Genomic DNA, 16,116 nt, shown 5'->3' with positions numbered 1-16,116 from the left:
TTGTTTAAAGTTTAGAAAATATAAAAGAATAAATCAGAAAAAATTATATAAACCAATAGTTAAAGTGACATACTAATGCAAACACCAAATCTAACCCTAAACCGAAGCGAAAATGGTTTGAAAATAGGAAAAAGCAGTTGAGTAACCAATCCGTGAGAATGCCACGGAAAAAGACAGTCCGTAGCAGGGCCACGGAAAAATGCGGAGATCCGTGAGAATGCCACGGAAAAATGAGCACAAAATTCCGTGACTATCCCACGGAACTTTGTGAGATCATGTTGAAAGGACATGTTATACACATAGGTCGCAGATGTTGCAATCCTTAAGACCTTCTAAGGAGTTTATTTGTATGCTTGACAAGTGTGACTGATTTTACATGACAGTAAAGCACAAACAGCAGTGTTTCCCAACAAGCAAAGTAACAAAGAATGTGCTGCACACCGTCGCATTCTTGTCCAAGTTTGTGAATGCAAGGAGTGGGCAGACATGTTCACTGAGTGAGCGTATCAGTGGGCACTGCATTTGCAGAAACGTTCCATGCGCCTCGTCATCTTCCTTCCTGTGGATGATGTTCTTCTTCCTGTTTTTTTTTTGGCTGGAGTCGTTTGAGTGAGATGGTACAACTTATACTGCCGCCTGCTTTCCCGGCGGCAAATGTAGCAAACATATCAAATATGTCCAGCGGGATTTTATAATGGAAAGATAAAAAATACGGGAAAATATTTAAATGTGCACGGCCACTTCCAGAGAATGACTCAATTGAAGAAATACAGATTAATTTAGGGTTTAGTAATCTCTGTTGATATAGCTTTAATTTCTATAGACTTCACTAGTATGGTGCTGAGATGCACCTAATGATGTTTTTGCACTGCTGTTCATATTGCAAATTCTTTATGTAATATAAAACCCTGCTATCACGTAATTCTTTTGTTAGGGGCCATTTTCACATAAGATGGAAAGACATGTCTAATTTAGTATGATGCCTATCTTATACTCGAAAGAAAGTTAATACCATTTTATTAGTAAATACCGTTCTAATTTTTATTTATTTGTGCGAAAACAAAACTTTGCAGTAATACCATATATCCAATTCTATTTTATTCATTTATATTCTATATATAAATAATTCCCCCATTTTCTATGGTTTCTTCTCTTGTAAACAGGGCTTGACATGAACTTTTTTGCTCACCAGTCAAAGCAGCTAGTTGTTTTCCAAAGTTACTTGCCATTCACCATTTTCACTGGCCACAATTTTGTTGCTAAAATACATTTTATATGATTAAACTTGACTTTGGCATCCTAAAATGACTTTAACTTTAGTAATTTTACTCGATTTAGCTAGATTAGATCCAGATTGACTTTTTAAATTCAGACTGACCACCCAAATTAAGACTACATTATTTAGCTGGAAATATCAGTATAGATCATATCATATATTTAGGTGCATGAAAAACATGCTAGAAAGGCATAAATAGATGAACTTCTAATGAATATATTAAAATTAGAGCAGGGGTGTAGAAGATTAACTAAAAAGATAAACACAAAAACCCTCGACAAACAACAGCAGTAAATCAGCTGATTGCGCGCGCGTCTTAACAAACGGCCTCAGTACGTTGCCCTGGGTGCCGGGAGTGTTCATGGTAGTTGTAGTTTCCCAGTGTCATTGCGCAATGTTAATAATTTCACATAACCAGCATTTGGCAGGGGTTGGCAGGTGTTAATGTCAAGCCCTTCTTGTAAAGCTGCTTTTAAACACTGCAATGTTGTAAAAAGTGCCACATCATCCACTTCTAGGGCTCTATCATACACCCGGCGCAATGCGCGACACAAGTGTTTTTGCTAGTTTCAACCCAGCGCAATGATCATGTTCACGTTTAGCGCCACGTTGTTTAAATAGCAAATGCATTGCGGCCCATTTGTTGCCCCATGGGCATTCTGATCTAAAAACGAGGTGTGTTTAGGCGCATTGTTGGCGCGTTGCTATTTTTAAGGCAACTAAAATAGACTACGCCATTGACCAACAAAAACATGGTCTAAAGTCTAAAGTCAATGGTGCAATAGTGTTTTGTTATTTATAGAGCACATTAGTAATACAGAAATGCGCAGCAGCACATAAACGTTTTTTAATATGAAAGATTAAAGGATTGAAATGTAAAAGATTATTATTGAGTCTCTTGGTAAAGAGCTGCTTCACCTGTAGCCTGTTAATAAATGCTTTGCTTTAAACATGCTTCTATTTTTAAATGTTTTTTAAATGCTACCCCACGGATTTATTGTATATAATAACTCTGGATTTGGTGGGATGAGAAAATTTGTTAAGTAATACTTTAAAAAAAACATGCTGCTGTCCGAGTGCTTTGTAAATTCTTTATCTCCTGTTTGTTACAAATAAAGTATTTTTACAGTACAAACCTTTTCTTTCATACTTATAAATTATTTTTTGATGATATTGGATAGCCATACATTTACAGCAATTAAAAGCCTGACATTTTTACTTCCACGACTAAAAGAAAACGGGTTTTAAAGGTTTTAATCCAAAAAATAATAATTGCAATACAAGTGAAAAACAACACAATTATTTAACATGAATCTTAAACTGGGGATCTTCCTCCTCCGCTTAGTTTTTCAGTTTACAAAGTCCGTCATCTAAATAGGGATTAGACATATAGCGCAACTGGCTTTTAAAGGGGATGAGAGCTGAGACTTTCATTGGTTTATTGCACGTTACTCCCAAAACACACCCATTACTCATTAGAAGAATAAGAACAACCCTTTTCGACCATGTGCTTGGTGCACAAACCATTTTTCCTGTCGTTATATTGGCAAAAGTCGATTTGGACACGCCCATTTAGACTGTGCGCTTTAAGCCCAGTGCACACTGTGAGATTTCAGCCAGGATTTAGCTGTCTGGGACAAATTTTGAAATCCTAAACGATTTCTAGAATCCCAGGCTAAAATCTGCTGTCTTTGATGGCTAGTTTGACATGTTCACAGACAGCCGATTAATGACCGTTGCGATCAAAATTATCCTCCGACAAAATTCTGGCAGTGTCAGAAATTTTGAGATACAATCCTGCTGTGTGACATCTCCCTACGACAACCGGCAGCTCAATAACCAATAGAAGCACAGAACGCGATGACACAGTTAGTGCGGCGACAACAACAAATCAATGCAGACAAATGTAAAAAGAACCAGGTAGACTGTACAGCAGGAGGAGAAACTTGTGGAGTTATGGAAACAATAAAGAGTGTTTGTACAACGTGTCATCGCCACTGTACCATGATAGAATAAAAATGAAGCAGCCTGGAGAGAAAACGCGCTGGAAATTCAAATGCCAGGTACTCTTCTCCTTCGTTTTTTCTTCTTTTCATGCTCAAGACAAGTCATGATTAAAATGAACAGTAGATGTTGTTTCGGTTTGTTAGCCTTCGCTTCAGCGTGTGTTTTCCCAGCTTTCATCAATCGATGACATAAAACTGCGGATGCGTTTGTTTGCATGCGTCCGATTTTTAAAAAGTCTTTAAACTCGTACAGTCTGACATTGAGGGAAACTGAGATCATATAGTGTGACATGGACTTAATTACGATCTTTATCGCACAGTGTGGCAAGCAACAATCCTAAAAGACTATTTAAAATCGCACAGTGTATACCGGGCTTTAGACAATGCGCTTAGATCGTTAAAATAGGGACCCTAGACTCATTTCGGTCAGGAATTCAAGAAAACCTAAGCAGAATTGGCGTTGTTTGTTCGACTTACAACAGAGCAGTGACATCTAGCCTTCGTTTCGGAAGCGTGATAATCCCTATTTCACAAGCGTAAACCTTAATAAATCAGGTTAAATGAGTTAAATGATACACGCAACGTGATTAAGAGAAAACATTTTCCTGCCAATTAAGCTTTCCCAATGAGTTTTTACGGTAATTTGAAATTCGGCTATTATACAGTAGATGGTGCTCTTACCCAATGCATAAAAAACTGACGCAAATTTTTTTTTACATTTTTTTCTTATCAAGCAACAAACAAGAAAGAATGAAAGTATACATAAAAGATTTTTATTTGGTATTTAACAGGCTAAACTTGGATTTGGATATTAAAAACAATAACTATCAAGTTTTTGCTAGCATTTCAATTTTAACTATTGTTCATAACTGACCAGCACAAATATAAATTATACCAATTGGTAAGTCTGATAAAAGACAGTTACATTAATCCAAATAAAAAACTGTTTTTTATATTTTAAAAAATATACAAATTTATAAAATTTAATTAAAATCTGTATTGTATAGGCTACAGTAGGATTGCACAACTTGCCATCAGCTTGTATTTTAAGATGTGTGTGTGTGAGAGAGATAAGACTACATGGCAATAGTAATGAAGTACATCTCTAGTCCTTTTATTATTTTCAGGAGGCCTTTGTATTCTTATTTCATTGGTTTCAGGTAAGCTAAAGCTTCTGACTGCAAACAGTTGAGAGTTTTTGAACAAATCAATCATAATTTAGCAAGAATTTGGCTATATTTAAAGCTCCACTGTGTAGGATCTACTCCCATCTAGCGGTGAAAGTCTATATGACAAGCAACTGAATATTACTTTCTAGCCCCCCCCATTCGGAATGCGTTTTAACTCGTACGGTGGCCCGGCCGTGTCATGCCAAGGTTAACATGGCTTCCAGTAGCTACAAAGCAAAAGCAATGAAAAAAATGAACAATTTGCAATGTCCTTTGCCTGTGATCCATCAAACCACACAGATTTATGTTTAACATGGAAAAAGTCTGATTTTCATGATATGTCTGCTTAAAATCACATACAAAAAGCAACCATAAACGTAGCTTAGACACTCCTTTTTCATCGACGCGAGGAAAAATATCACAGGGGCTGTTAAACTTGGTATTAACATGTGTTTTCGTCGATCAGATCACAAGAGGACGAGAGAGACACATTACTTTTACACTTGGTGTTTAAATCCGTCTCTTTTTGTCCTTTTTCTCTCCAGAATACTGAGGAGATGGTCTGTGGACGAGTCCCTCTCTGTCATTTAAACATGAGCGGGAGTAATGACGGGTTTAAATGGACACAAACTAATATTATGTCAGAGTACAATGCTTATGTTTTAAGTAAACATGTTACATGTCCGTGTATATGTAAGAGCTTTCTCTCATATTGGTGAAAAAAGATCGCGCAACTGTCACACGCTTGTAAAATAAAACGAAAGACGCGCAGATGAGACGCTTTTATCAATGAAAGGCTAAAAATAGGGCTGTCACCGTGTGTTTGTGCTAGAGGTCAGAAAAGATGAAAAACATTTATCTCAGTACCTCAGATTACATAAATGGGCGGAGAGACGGCGTGTGGCTGTTCGAACACATTAAACCACATGCGTGTTTACACTAACTGCATAACCATGCTATAGTTAGCCAAGGAACTATAAAACTTCAAGTTTACAACATAGACTGTATCGATGTAAACGAATATGCTGAATTACCTGTGGAGAAGATAGAAAGTAGCAACTTCAGTGTCCCGTTGAGCCCCATCTTGGAAAACTAACTCCAATATTGACTTTGGTCTTGATGTTTTTTCCTATCGCGTTGTCGTTTAAAATCCCCGTTTCGCTTCCTTGGCGACTTGTTTTAATGTCCTCGAGAATATGTCTTCAACAGGCTTTCAAATCAAAGCATTAGATCGCAGGTTCATCACGGTGTGCGGCTGTTGTAAAATCCGAAGGATTCAGCTACGCAGGCGTAGGCTGCATACGTCATCAAGCCTGGTATATTTAATTCAACTGAGCATTACATTCGAATAATTGTCAGCTTTATAATTGTTAATATTCTGAAATAAGACTGTCTTGATGACGTATACCGCCTACACATGCAACCTCTGGAGGCTTCAGCTAGCGGCCAGCGTGAGAGTAGTCTGAAAGCACGAAAGGCGGAGCTTGAATTTCAGGAATGTCCCTCGTCGGCGAATGTATTTCAAAGATGGAAGCACAACATGGATTCAGCCAGAGAGCGATTCGACGGTATGCATTTTAAATAACAGATTCTACACTTACGAGAATACTTTGATTAATGGGGTGGAAGTAATTACACATGAATGAGCACATACTTTTGAAAGAAAACATGGGTTTTTGCTAAGAATTAACTCAAAAAAGTACACAGTGGAGCTTTAAGAAAGTTGCGTTATTTACCGCATTCATCGGATCTTGCTTATCTAACTTTCACCCCATGCTTGCGTAGGAGCAATTTGAAAAGCAGACTCCTCTGTATGATTTCTTTAATAGTTTTTGCGGTACTTTAATCATCTGCATGTCAGTTTTTGTGTTGTAGGGTAAAGTTGAACATACATTAAAAAAACTCGAGACAGCTATGAACTTGATTGAGAACTTTCCTACGCCTTGTCCTTTAATTGTATATAGCAGGAAAAGTTATCAGTTTCCTCTTTGCAAGAGAAATACAAGGTATGATGTGTGAACTGACTGAAATGCGTGTGTGTTACTGTGAATGCATAAGATGTGAATGCATGAGACTTGAGAGCCCTGTGATGTTCCTATGCGATTAACTTGTCCTTTGCAGACATTGCAGAATGCAGATAGCAATCTTCACGTCATGTGCACAGATTTCGGAATACGTCCACACAAAAGACATGTTCGCGAATTAGTAAAAATGTAGTCTGTGTGTGGAAAAATCGACCGGAAAAAAAAGTTGACATCATAAGCAAAAACCGTCCATTTCCGATTAATGGCAGGTCAACCGGTGCATCCCTAGTTAAAACACTTTTGCACTGTCCACAACTGAATTCAGTGCTGTAAAACCTTGCAACTGCATTCAAAACTACAAATTAAATATATAAATGATGAAAGTTGCTTTTGTTAGCTCTTCTCCAACACTGGACTTGGCTGATTGCACAAGAAAAGGTAATCCATTGTAAGTCAGTAATAACTAATATGGAGTTGTTTTCTCGTAGAATGTTTACCAAGGGATCCATTCAAAGGCACGGACCCTTTTGCCTCCGACATGCTCTTTGTCGACGTAACAGAAGAAAAGTGTTGTGATGATATATTGATCACAGAAGACAAGAGTCTTCCAGAAACAGTGCACTACCCTCTCCAGTCTGGTGGAAGAGACAAAGACTATGGTACTTTTAACACTCCGGTCAATCTGCCGGTAGATGCTCATTTTAAACAGTCCACCCGAAAGCTTGATCGCTGTTTGTCCACGCCCACTCAAAGTATAGGTCTGAAGTCTCGTAGTAATACCTGTCCTGAGCCTGGAACAAGCATAACACAAGACCAAATTCTTGATGCAGTACAACTAGCTGTATTAACAAAAGCTGTTAGCCCACAGCTTGATGAAGACTGTGTCTATAAATCTGTCCCAGGTCACAGCTCTTCAGAGTGCGATTCCAGTGATGGTGATGTTGAAGAGGAGGAGGAGGAAGACAGGGTACAGACTGGATTGCTGTGTGGTCTACAGAAGATCATCACAGGGTCCTATACTGAGTTTCCTCTTAGCCCATGTGACACTGAGTCCTACCCAGGTGTAAGTGATACTGTCAAGACTTTTGAACATCAAAGTATTATCACTTCTGAAAAATATGCTGCAAGTGACAAAGATTGCTGTCACCCTGAACTTGGAAATGTTGAGACCTCCCCCCTAGACCTTAATAATCCAGGTACCTCGTGTGACATCAGAAGTGACCAGATCACTGCTTTAGATGCATATGACTACAAATATGGAGACATGTTCTTTTTCACAGTTAGATTAGACCCTAGTAGTCCTGAGCTACATAATCCCAGTCCAGTTTGTCCTGATTCCAATGATGTGAAGAAGTGTGGGTTACCCTGGAAGGACAATTCTTTAAGCCCTGAATCTAATGACACAGATCCATTCAAGTGTTGCACCCCCAAGCCTGAAGACACCAAACACCATAGCCTGATCGGTTATGTTGAGAAATGTGTTGACAACGTAAAACTGGAGATGGCAGTAAACGAATATGAAATGTGGAATTTAAACACTTCACTTCTTACATGCGAGGATCAGATTGCTTGTGAAAACATACCTAATTCAGATAATAATGACCAATGGAAAGCAAATCCAAGCACATATACAAACATTCTTGATTCACTATTCCAGGATACAGAAGTTTTTACACCTTTAAAATCTACAGTTAAAGGCGTCTATAGTCTGCCCAGCAACACAGAGGCTTCAGCTACTGACCAGCTTTCTGCTGATGAGAAACTCAACCTTGATGCCAGTGATTCACAACAGCATGAATCACACTGTCCTGAAAGGCTGGCTGTAAGCAAATCTGATCTTCAGTATTTTGACCCATTCAGTCCCCTATCCACCGAGTCGACTGACTGTGTGTCTGAATTTGAAGAAATGTACACAATAAACCCTCATAATGCTCCAAGACTTGATTCCGGGTACCATGAAGTTGATACTCCAACCCCTGTAAGTCAAGACCCTATGGACACAAGAAAATATAGTTTTTCTCTTCAAGACCCATGTTACCCAACAAGCAAAGATGATACAACCGATCCATTCAGTCCCAAATCTGTTGATACCGGCATATTTGACTCAGAAACGGAGAAGTGTGAGTTTAATTATATCATTAACAGTCAGTCCTTCACTCCTCAACTAGCTTCCACAGATTTAAGTGATCCTGATAAGAAGCCCATGTCTTTCTTTAATACTGTATCCTGTGATGTGCTAAGTGATAATCTCAATGGATCTGAACTTGATGATTGTTACATTGTCTGTCCTTTTCCACAAAAGATAGAAAGCTATAGTGCTGAAAACATTGAGAACAGTGTAATCCCTGGAGACGGATGTCCAGTTACTGAAGAAACCAAACGTAGCCCTATGGCATCAAATGGTCTTTCTTCTCAGGCAAATAACTGCAGTTCTGTGTGGAAAACCTCAGAAATAAGCGTCCCCAACCCTGAGATGTTTGACACCATGAAACATTCTGTTTTTGATTTTAGTACCACTGCTTTTGACTCCAATGCGCTCAATATAAGCAAACAAGCTGAAGATATTACAATTAACGCTGTAAATGTTACAAGAAAGCCTGACGTTGCTGACATTAACCAATTTTGTTCTGAGCTCAGTAAAATGGTGTCCTCACGTTCATCAGATACTGTGCAGCAAAGTGTGACAGAGATGTTATTTGGCTCTGATCCAAACACATCTAGCTTTTACCCCTGGGATTTTGAAAAGCAGCACCATAATTATTAGTTTCATTCATTTCATTCAGTTTTGTCTCATGGCTGCATTTGAATAAGGATTTTTTTGTTACTTTCATATTTCAGTCCAAGATGCATGAAGTGTTAAAGTGTAAAAGTGTCCAATACAACTTAGCAGTCAGCCCAATGTAACTTGATGTAACTCCATTCCTAATTTATGGAAGTGTTACCATTGCATTATTTTTTACTACTGTAAATGCCTGTTGTGGCCAAATACAGATATGTAGCATAAAAAATAGCATTTAAGCCCTTCTGGGCTTTGAAGTCATGTCTGTTTAACATTTATTTCCATGTGACATTACATTACTATTCGGCATTTGAAAGAAGTCATTTAAAGAGTAAATAATTGTAATTTAGTAGTAATATTCATATAAAAGATTACATTGATGTATTCTATATTGTAATGAATATTTATTTATTACTAATATTATTGTTTCTATACTTTGCAACATTATTCACCTGTGTGTAAACAATAAGAACAAACAAGTTGTATTAGGAAATTCAAAAAATGTTGTTTATATGACCAATAAAACTTAAAACAAAAAAAATCTTTTTTTCAGGTCAGTGTAATTATGGCTGCATTATCTCAAGGACAATCAGTTATTCCAGATGTCTTCATTTACATTTAACCTGAACTTCTCTGTCATTGTGTGTCAAAATGCTGCACAGTAAACAGGTTTATTAAGATACACATTTAAACCATAATATCAGATCAATTGTAACTTGACATTGTTTTAAATATTTCAGTCAAAACATAAGGCATAATTGAAACACCTTATTTTCACAGTCATTTCATTAGTATTTAAAGGTCCCGTACACAATTTATTTATCTGTATAGCACTGTTTTCACTGTCCTAAAAAATGGGCTGATGTCTTCCTTGTTCTATGAAGTCCCTCCTTCAGAAATACGTAATGAGTTCTGATTGTGTAGCTTGTTTAGTGTGTTGTGATTCGACAGCAGCTTAGCTTAGCCTGAGCCGTTTGAGCTGACTGATTTATTTCTGTGGGCAGAGTTTAGTCAAACACTCTCGCTTTGATGTCATTCAACCGGGAAGTAGAGGGCTGTAGTCCAAACCGGCCATTTGCTGGGAATTCTGTTAAAGAAAATATATCGCCTCGCAGTGAACTTTGAGCTTTATCATTACAGCAACATTACACACTAACTAAAGTAAAAAAAAAATGGAATCAGGAAGAACGTGACCTTTAACAAATGATGAATGTCTACCCCACCTATAACATCTTTGTTGATATGTGTTTAAGCCTGAAAGACACTAAATGGTTGCACTAAGAAGTGAATATGAAACAAATAACATTGCCTTTAATAAAAATGCCACAAACTGCATCTCAGCTGGCTGCAACCCTTAAGGGCGATTTATAGTCGTGCGTAGGTCCTACGGCGTAGCTACGGCGTAGGCTATCCGTAGCCTGTGCGTAGCTCTGCGTAGCCTGACGCGCACCTCACAAAATTTCTAACAGCGCATCGGCTCTACTCGGACCTTAAGCGCTGTGATTGGTCCACCAGAACCCCTCCCGTCAGGTAAAAAAAACTGCGTCATAGGTATTTCCGTTTGAGACGGTGAAAACAAAGATGAGCCAAGTTGAGGAGTGATTTAAGTAAGGGATAATCCACGGCCAGCCATGCATTAAAGGGTTTTAATGCACGACGTAGAGGCGAAGAACCACCCCACGCATAGCGGAGGGTGGTTGCCTCTGCGAAGTGCATTAAAACCCTTTAATGCATGGCTAGCCGTGGATTATCCCGCTTATACCTTGGTTATTTGCCAAGTTAAAGCTGTAATTAATGTTTACAGTGTAATTTTAACCGACAGGTAAAAAATTACTGTCATCTTCTTAAGTTAAGGCTCGCACTCCGTCCGCTTTAAATAAAGTAGTGCCATTGTATTGCATTTATTTAAATGAATTATCATATTTATTTAAATTCATTAAATAATTTATGAATGACAGCCAACACTGACAGTGACAAGGCAATCTTTATTTGAACTAATCATTTATTTAAATGAATTATGTAAAGTGTGAAATAAAACCGACGTCTCTAACCACGATTACTATATAAGGACACATTACATTTATTGAAATGGATTAAATTAAATGAAAACAAAAATCAAACAGTTGGAAATCTCTCTCTCGCTCTCTCTGCAAGTGTAACTGTGTTACTATGGTTACCAATGTTTATAGTAGTGGATTAATTTCTAACTTTAATCAAACTGACTGGAACTACCTGTGCGTTAAACGGTTTTAATGCACACCTTCCAGCCAATCAGAATCGAGTATTTAAACAGACCATGGTATAACTCAAACTGAAACATAAGTCGCTGTTTACTTACTTCCATCATTGCTGGTCTTCTCAAATTATACACAACAAGTTGCTATTTCTTCTTCGTTTGTGGGTTAACTTGCTTAGCTTCTTCTTCTGTGACGACTTCTGCTGCTACTGTGGTTACACGCGTGATTACTGACAACCAGCGGTTTCGCGTGTGTTTGCACGTCGACGCGGACGGCAACTAACAAGTATAAATGAAAACCGACGCGGAACCTACGCCGTCGCTGCTACGCCGTAGGACCTACGCACGACTATAAATCGCCCTTTATCCTAACCCTCCTTCAGTCAGACCTTGGGTGCGTTCCACTCAACTTTTAGACAGGCACTCGCAAACTTCCCTAAGCACTTGCCCGCCACCATGTTGAAGTGCATTTCACTTTGTGAAGTGGATGAGGGAAGTTTATGGACAGACCCTCATTCCCTTGATTTTGACAGACATTCCTGCATTCCTACACCCCATCCAGAACCTTACGTTCAGCAAAGGAGCAGCTTTGTCTTACCTTCACAAAAGGGCAGATAATCACGTTCCTGCTCATTTTTCTTCACTACTCCCTGCTTGGTGAATGATCTTCCTTTAGGAGTCAGATCAGCCACATCACTCGCTACATTCAAAAAACAACAAAAAAACTCATCTTTTCCAAATATACAAGACAAAATGATACTGACTTAAGACACACCTCATCTATCTAAAAACAATCAAACAAAAAAAAACCACTAACTAACTCTCTTTCTTTCTCAACAAAGGTATTTTTCGGAATTGTAAAAACTTGTAACTTGGTATAAACACCTCTTGTATTATTGCCTCCTTATGAGCAGTCGCTTGATTGTTTCCTCGTCTTTGTAAGTCGCGTTGGATAAAAGCTTCTGCTAAATGTCTAAATGTAAATGGGAGCTTCACACATACACTTCAGACAGCTCTTTACACCACAATGCACATTGATGTCATACACTGTCACTGATCGATCGGCACAGCACCGCATTGAACACACCTGCAGTGTCTGCACTTCATTCACCCCAAGTGATCAAGGGTCTAGGGCAGGGGTTCTTTACCTTTTGCAACTCATGGCCCACCAATGATTTTTTATTCCGAGGACCACCTTTACAAATATGATTGTATAAACCCAGAATAACAGAAATTGATAATATACACTTATATACTATGCTGTTATTGTTATGCCACCGTAACAGAATGCTGTATAATCATAGAAAGGATGCAGGTATGCAGTCAGCATTTATTCCTGTAACAATAACAGGGCAGGTCACACCAATCACTGGGTCAAACACAGGAGGGGGAAAAACTCTTATCCACATCCCTTAGCCAGGTATCTAATATTTAGTTATTTCTTTTGTATACAAACAGCACACCAGAATTTTTGTTTTACAGACCAATAAAATTATTAAAATAACAAATCAAATACATTCCCACATCCAGGATAACATACCTGGTACTACAGCAGAAACGTTCATTCACACCAATTTGCAAAATGTATCAAGTAGAATTAGTTATATGAGCATAACTGTTTAAAACCATCTTACAGTTAATCAATCCCAACACATTAACAGTACATATTTACATGAACAAGACATGTTCACATGAAACTACTACTAATATATATATATATATATATATATATATATATATATATATATATATATATATATATATATATATATATATATACATATGTATATGAAACAAACAATAAATAAAGATCATGCTACCATATACACATTCAGCAAACCCTCAGTGAGACACTTGAGCTTGTTTGTTGGAAATAATAAGATCAAGCCTTGGTGGAATGGGTGAGAGACTGACATGTAAAATAGTAGCTTTCAGTTTGCTCCTTGCTTTTGATTTTGTGATAGTCACAGTGAGATCCTGACTCACATAAGTATGTGGTGGTAAAAGGCTAAAAAACTTTATTGCCCGCTTTGACAGAGAGGGATTTTCATTGACAGCTAGTAACCAAAATGAAGCAAGGTTGACTTGTGTGAGTTTAAGTTTTAAGCTACTGTCCGCTGATAATTCCATTAGTTCATTTTCCAACACAGTGGACAGAGCCATGTCTTTTATGAAGCAGGATCCACAGAGAACGGGTCCAAAATCCAAAGGTTTCCATGTGGAGGGTCCTCTGGGAAGTAGTCTGCAAACTTTTGAGAAATGCTGGGTCATAACATTGGATATGTTGACATGAGGAAAAGCTTCCAAAGTTTCACTCAGGTGTGGAAACATGTCAAATCGTCCCTTATTTACTCTTCTATTCCAAAGAATGAGTTTTTTTCTTGAATCCCTCAATTTTGTCTGAAACCAAAAACACTGTGCTGTTGTTGCCTTGCATTGACACATTTAGCTGATTTAACTGATCAAATATATCAGATAAGTATGCCAGTTTTGCACAATATTGATAATCAGTGAAATGCTCTGCAAGAAGAAAGCACTGCTCTTTCAGAAATGTGTGCACTTCTTTTCTCAGTTCAAAACATCCCCTTGAAAGCCACCTTATTTCACTGTGGTACAGCATCAAGTCGTTCACACAGGGCAGCAAAACACCTTGAGTTAAGTGCATTTTTCTTAATGTAGTTAACCGTTTTCACAGCGATGTTCATGACCTTATTTAGTTCTGGTGACATCTGCTTTGTTGCTAGACTTTCCCTGTGTAAGAAACAGTGTGTCCACTTTACATCTGGCACTCGCTCCTGGATTTACTTACAACACCGGGATGTTTTTTCATCATAGCAGCACGCGCCATTTGTGCAAACACCTGTGCAGTATCTCCAATCAATACCTTTTTGAATGAAGTAATCATCAAGGCAACTCATGACATTATCTGCCGCTGTTCACATTGGAAGTTCTTTGCAAAAAAGCAGATCTTCACAAAGATTACCATCCATGCAGTATCTTACAAAAACTAACAGTAATGCGGCATTGCTGATGTCCGTCGACTCGTCCAGTTGTATGGCAAAATGTGGGCTTAACTTTATTCGTTCCACGAGTTGGCATTCAATGTCATCAGTGTCATCCGAAAGTGGCATTGTCTGAATTTTGATTGCAGCTGCATCACCCAGTTACTTGCGACACATATTCACAGCGCTTGGCAAAATGAGTTCCTCAGCAATTGTAAAAGCTTTCTTACCACGAGCGGCAACCATATAGCTAGCTTTCAGGGTGACTTTTGATTGCGTGGTTAACGATGTTATGACTTTTTGTTGAGCCCGAAGTCCGTCTTTTTTTCTTAGAAAATATTATTTTGGCTTCTCAACACAGCCTGGGTGTTTTGTGTTCAAATGTCTCTGTAGTTTTGATGGTTTAAGCTCGTCATATTTTCTCACCACACATTTCGAAGCTCTTGCTTGCACAGGATTGTCTCCAGCAGCAGAAGTTCTTTTAAAAAAATGATCCATTTTACAGCAACACAATCACACTGCATCTGAATTAAACTTCTGATGTTGTGACGTGATTGGTGTTGTGATATTCAAATGGGCTTTTACATAATGCATTGTGACTGAGCGTTTTTATTTACATAAATTCGTAAGAGGACAATTAGATGCGAAAATGTACATAATTTTTCAGTTAAAAAATAAATAAATGTGACAATAGTCTACCACTGCCTACGCGGCCCACCAGATGGTGCTCAAGGAAGGGCCCACTGGTTGAGAATCCCTGGTCTAGGGCAGTGGTTCTCAACTCCAGTCCTCGGGACACAACTGCTCTGCACATTTCGGATGTCTCTCATATCTGACACACTCAGTTCAGTTCATGGAATCTATGTGTGTTAAATAAGGGAGACATGCACAATATGCAGAGCAGTGGGTCCCGAGGACTGGAGTTGAGAACCACTGGTCTAGGGCAGGGTTCCCCAAATCTTACCCTGGAGGGCCGGAGCACTACAAAGTTTAGGTCCAACCCTAATCAAACTTACCCACCTGTGATTGTCTAGTGATCATGAAGACCTTGATTGGCTTAATCAGGTGTGTTTGATCAGGGTTGGAGCTAAACTCTGCAGTGCTCCGGCCCTCCAGGGTAAGATTTGGGGAACCCTGGTCTAGGGCATTCCATTTAAACCCATTTGAAGTGTTCCACCAGTAGTGGACAATCGTGCAACATACTGTAAGCAATGACACACATCGTCATTTGCGAGGGAAGGGTATACAAATGTGGAGTGGATTGCGGCCCTTGTGGAGTGTAGTGAAGAGGGGAAACACTTCAACTGTGTACAGTCTTTCTCCTGTTCCCACTTCTTAAGCCGCCTTTCCACTGCACACGACATACGGAAACGACAGTCGGAGTTCTCCCCCTAGTGGCTGTCGTAATGAAGTTTCAGTTTAATCGTATATGGGAGGGAAGCTCATTCCAGCGCAAGAGGCTTCATTCTAATATTTTTACCATGGTGGAATAAATAAATGAATGCAAATGAATGAAACAATAAACAGCTATGCATATATGACAAAGATTGCCAATATTTTTTTGAGAGAACATATAAAGACAAGATTAAAATAATTACATACACAAATTAAATTAATAATGTAT

General features: G+C 38.5%; 1 protein-coding gene across 1 annotated transcript in view; it reads left to right on the top strand.

The window, feature by feature from the left end:
- Positions 1-9,763, top strand: part of LOC135758096 (uncharacterized) — a 95,022-nt gene extending 85,259 nt beyond the window's left edge. Inside the window, exon 9 of the mRNA XM_065272943.2 lies at positions 6,964-9,763. Within this exon, the coding sequence (XP_065129015.1) occupies positions 6,964-9,239 (2,276 nt within the window). The 3' untranslated portion in view covers positions 9,240-9,763. The remainder of the gene's footprint in view (positions 1-6,963) is intronic.
- The last annotated feature ends 6,353 nt before the right edge of the window (positions 9,764-16,116 follow it).

The sequence above is a fragment of the Paramisgurnus dabryanus genome, chromosome 6 (assembly GCF_030506205.2).
Source record: "Paramisgurnus dabryanus chromosome 6, PD_genome_1.1, whole genome shotgun sequence".
NCBI lineage: Eukaryota > Metazoa > Chordata > Actinopteri > Cypriniformes > Cobitidae > Paramisgurnus > Paramisgurnus dabryanus.
The sequence above is the reverse complement of the archived record's forward strand: the minus strand, read 5'-3'. Positions and strand labels throughout refer to the sequence as shown.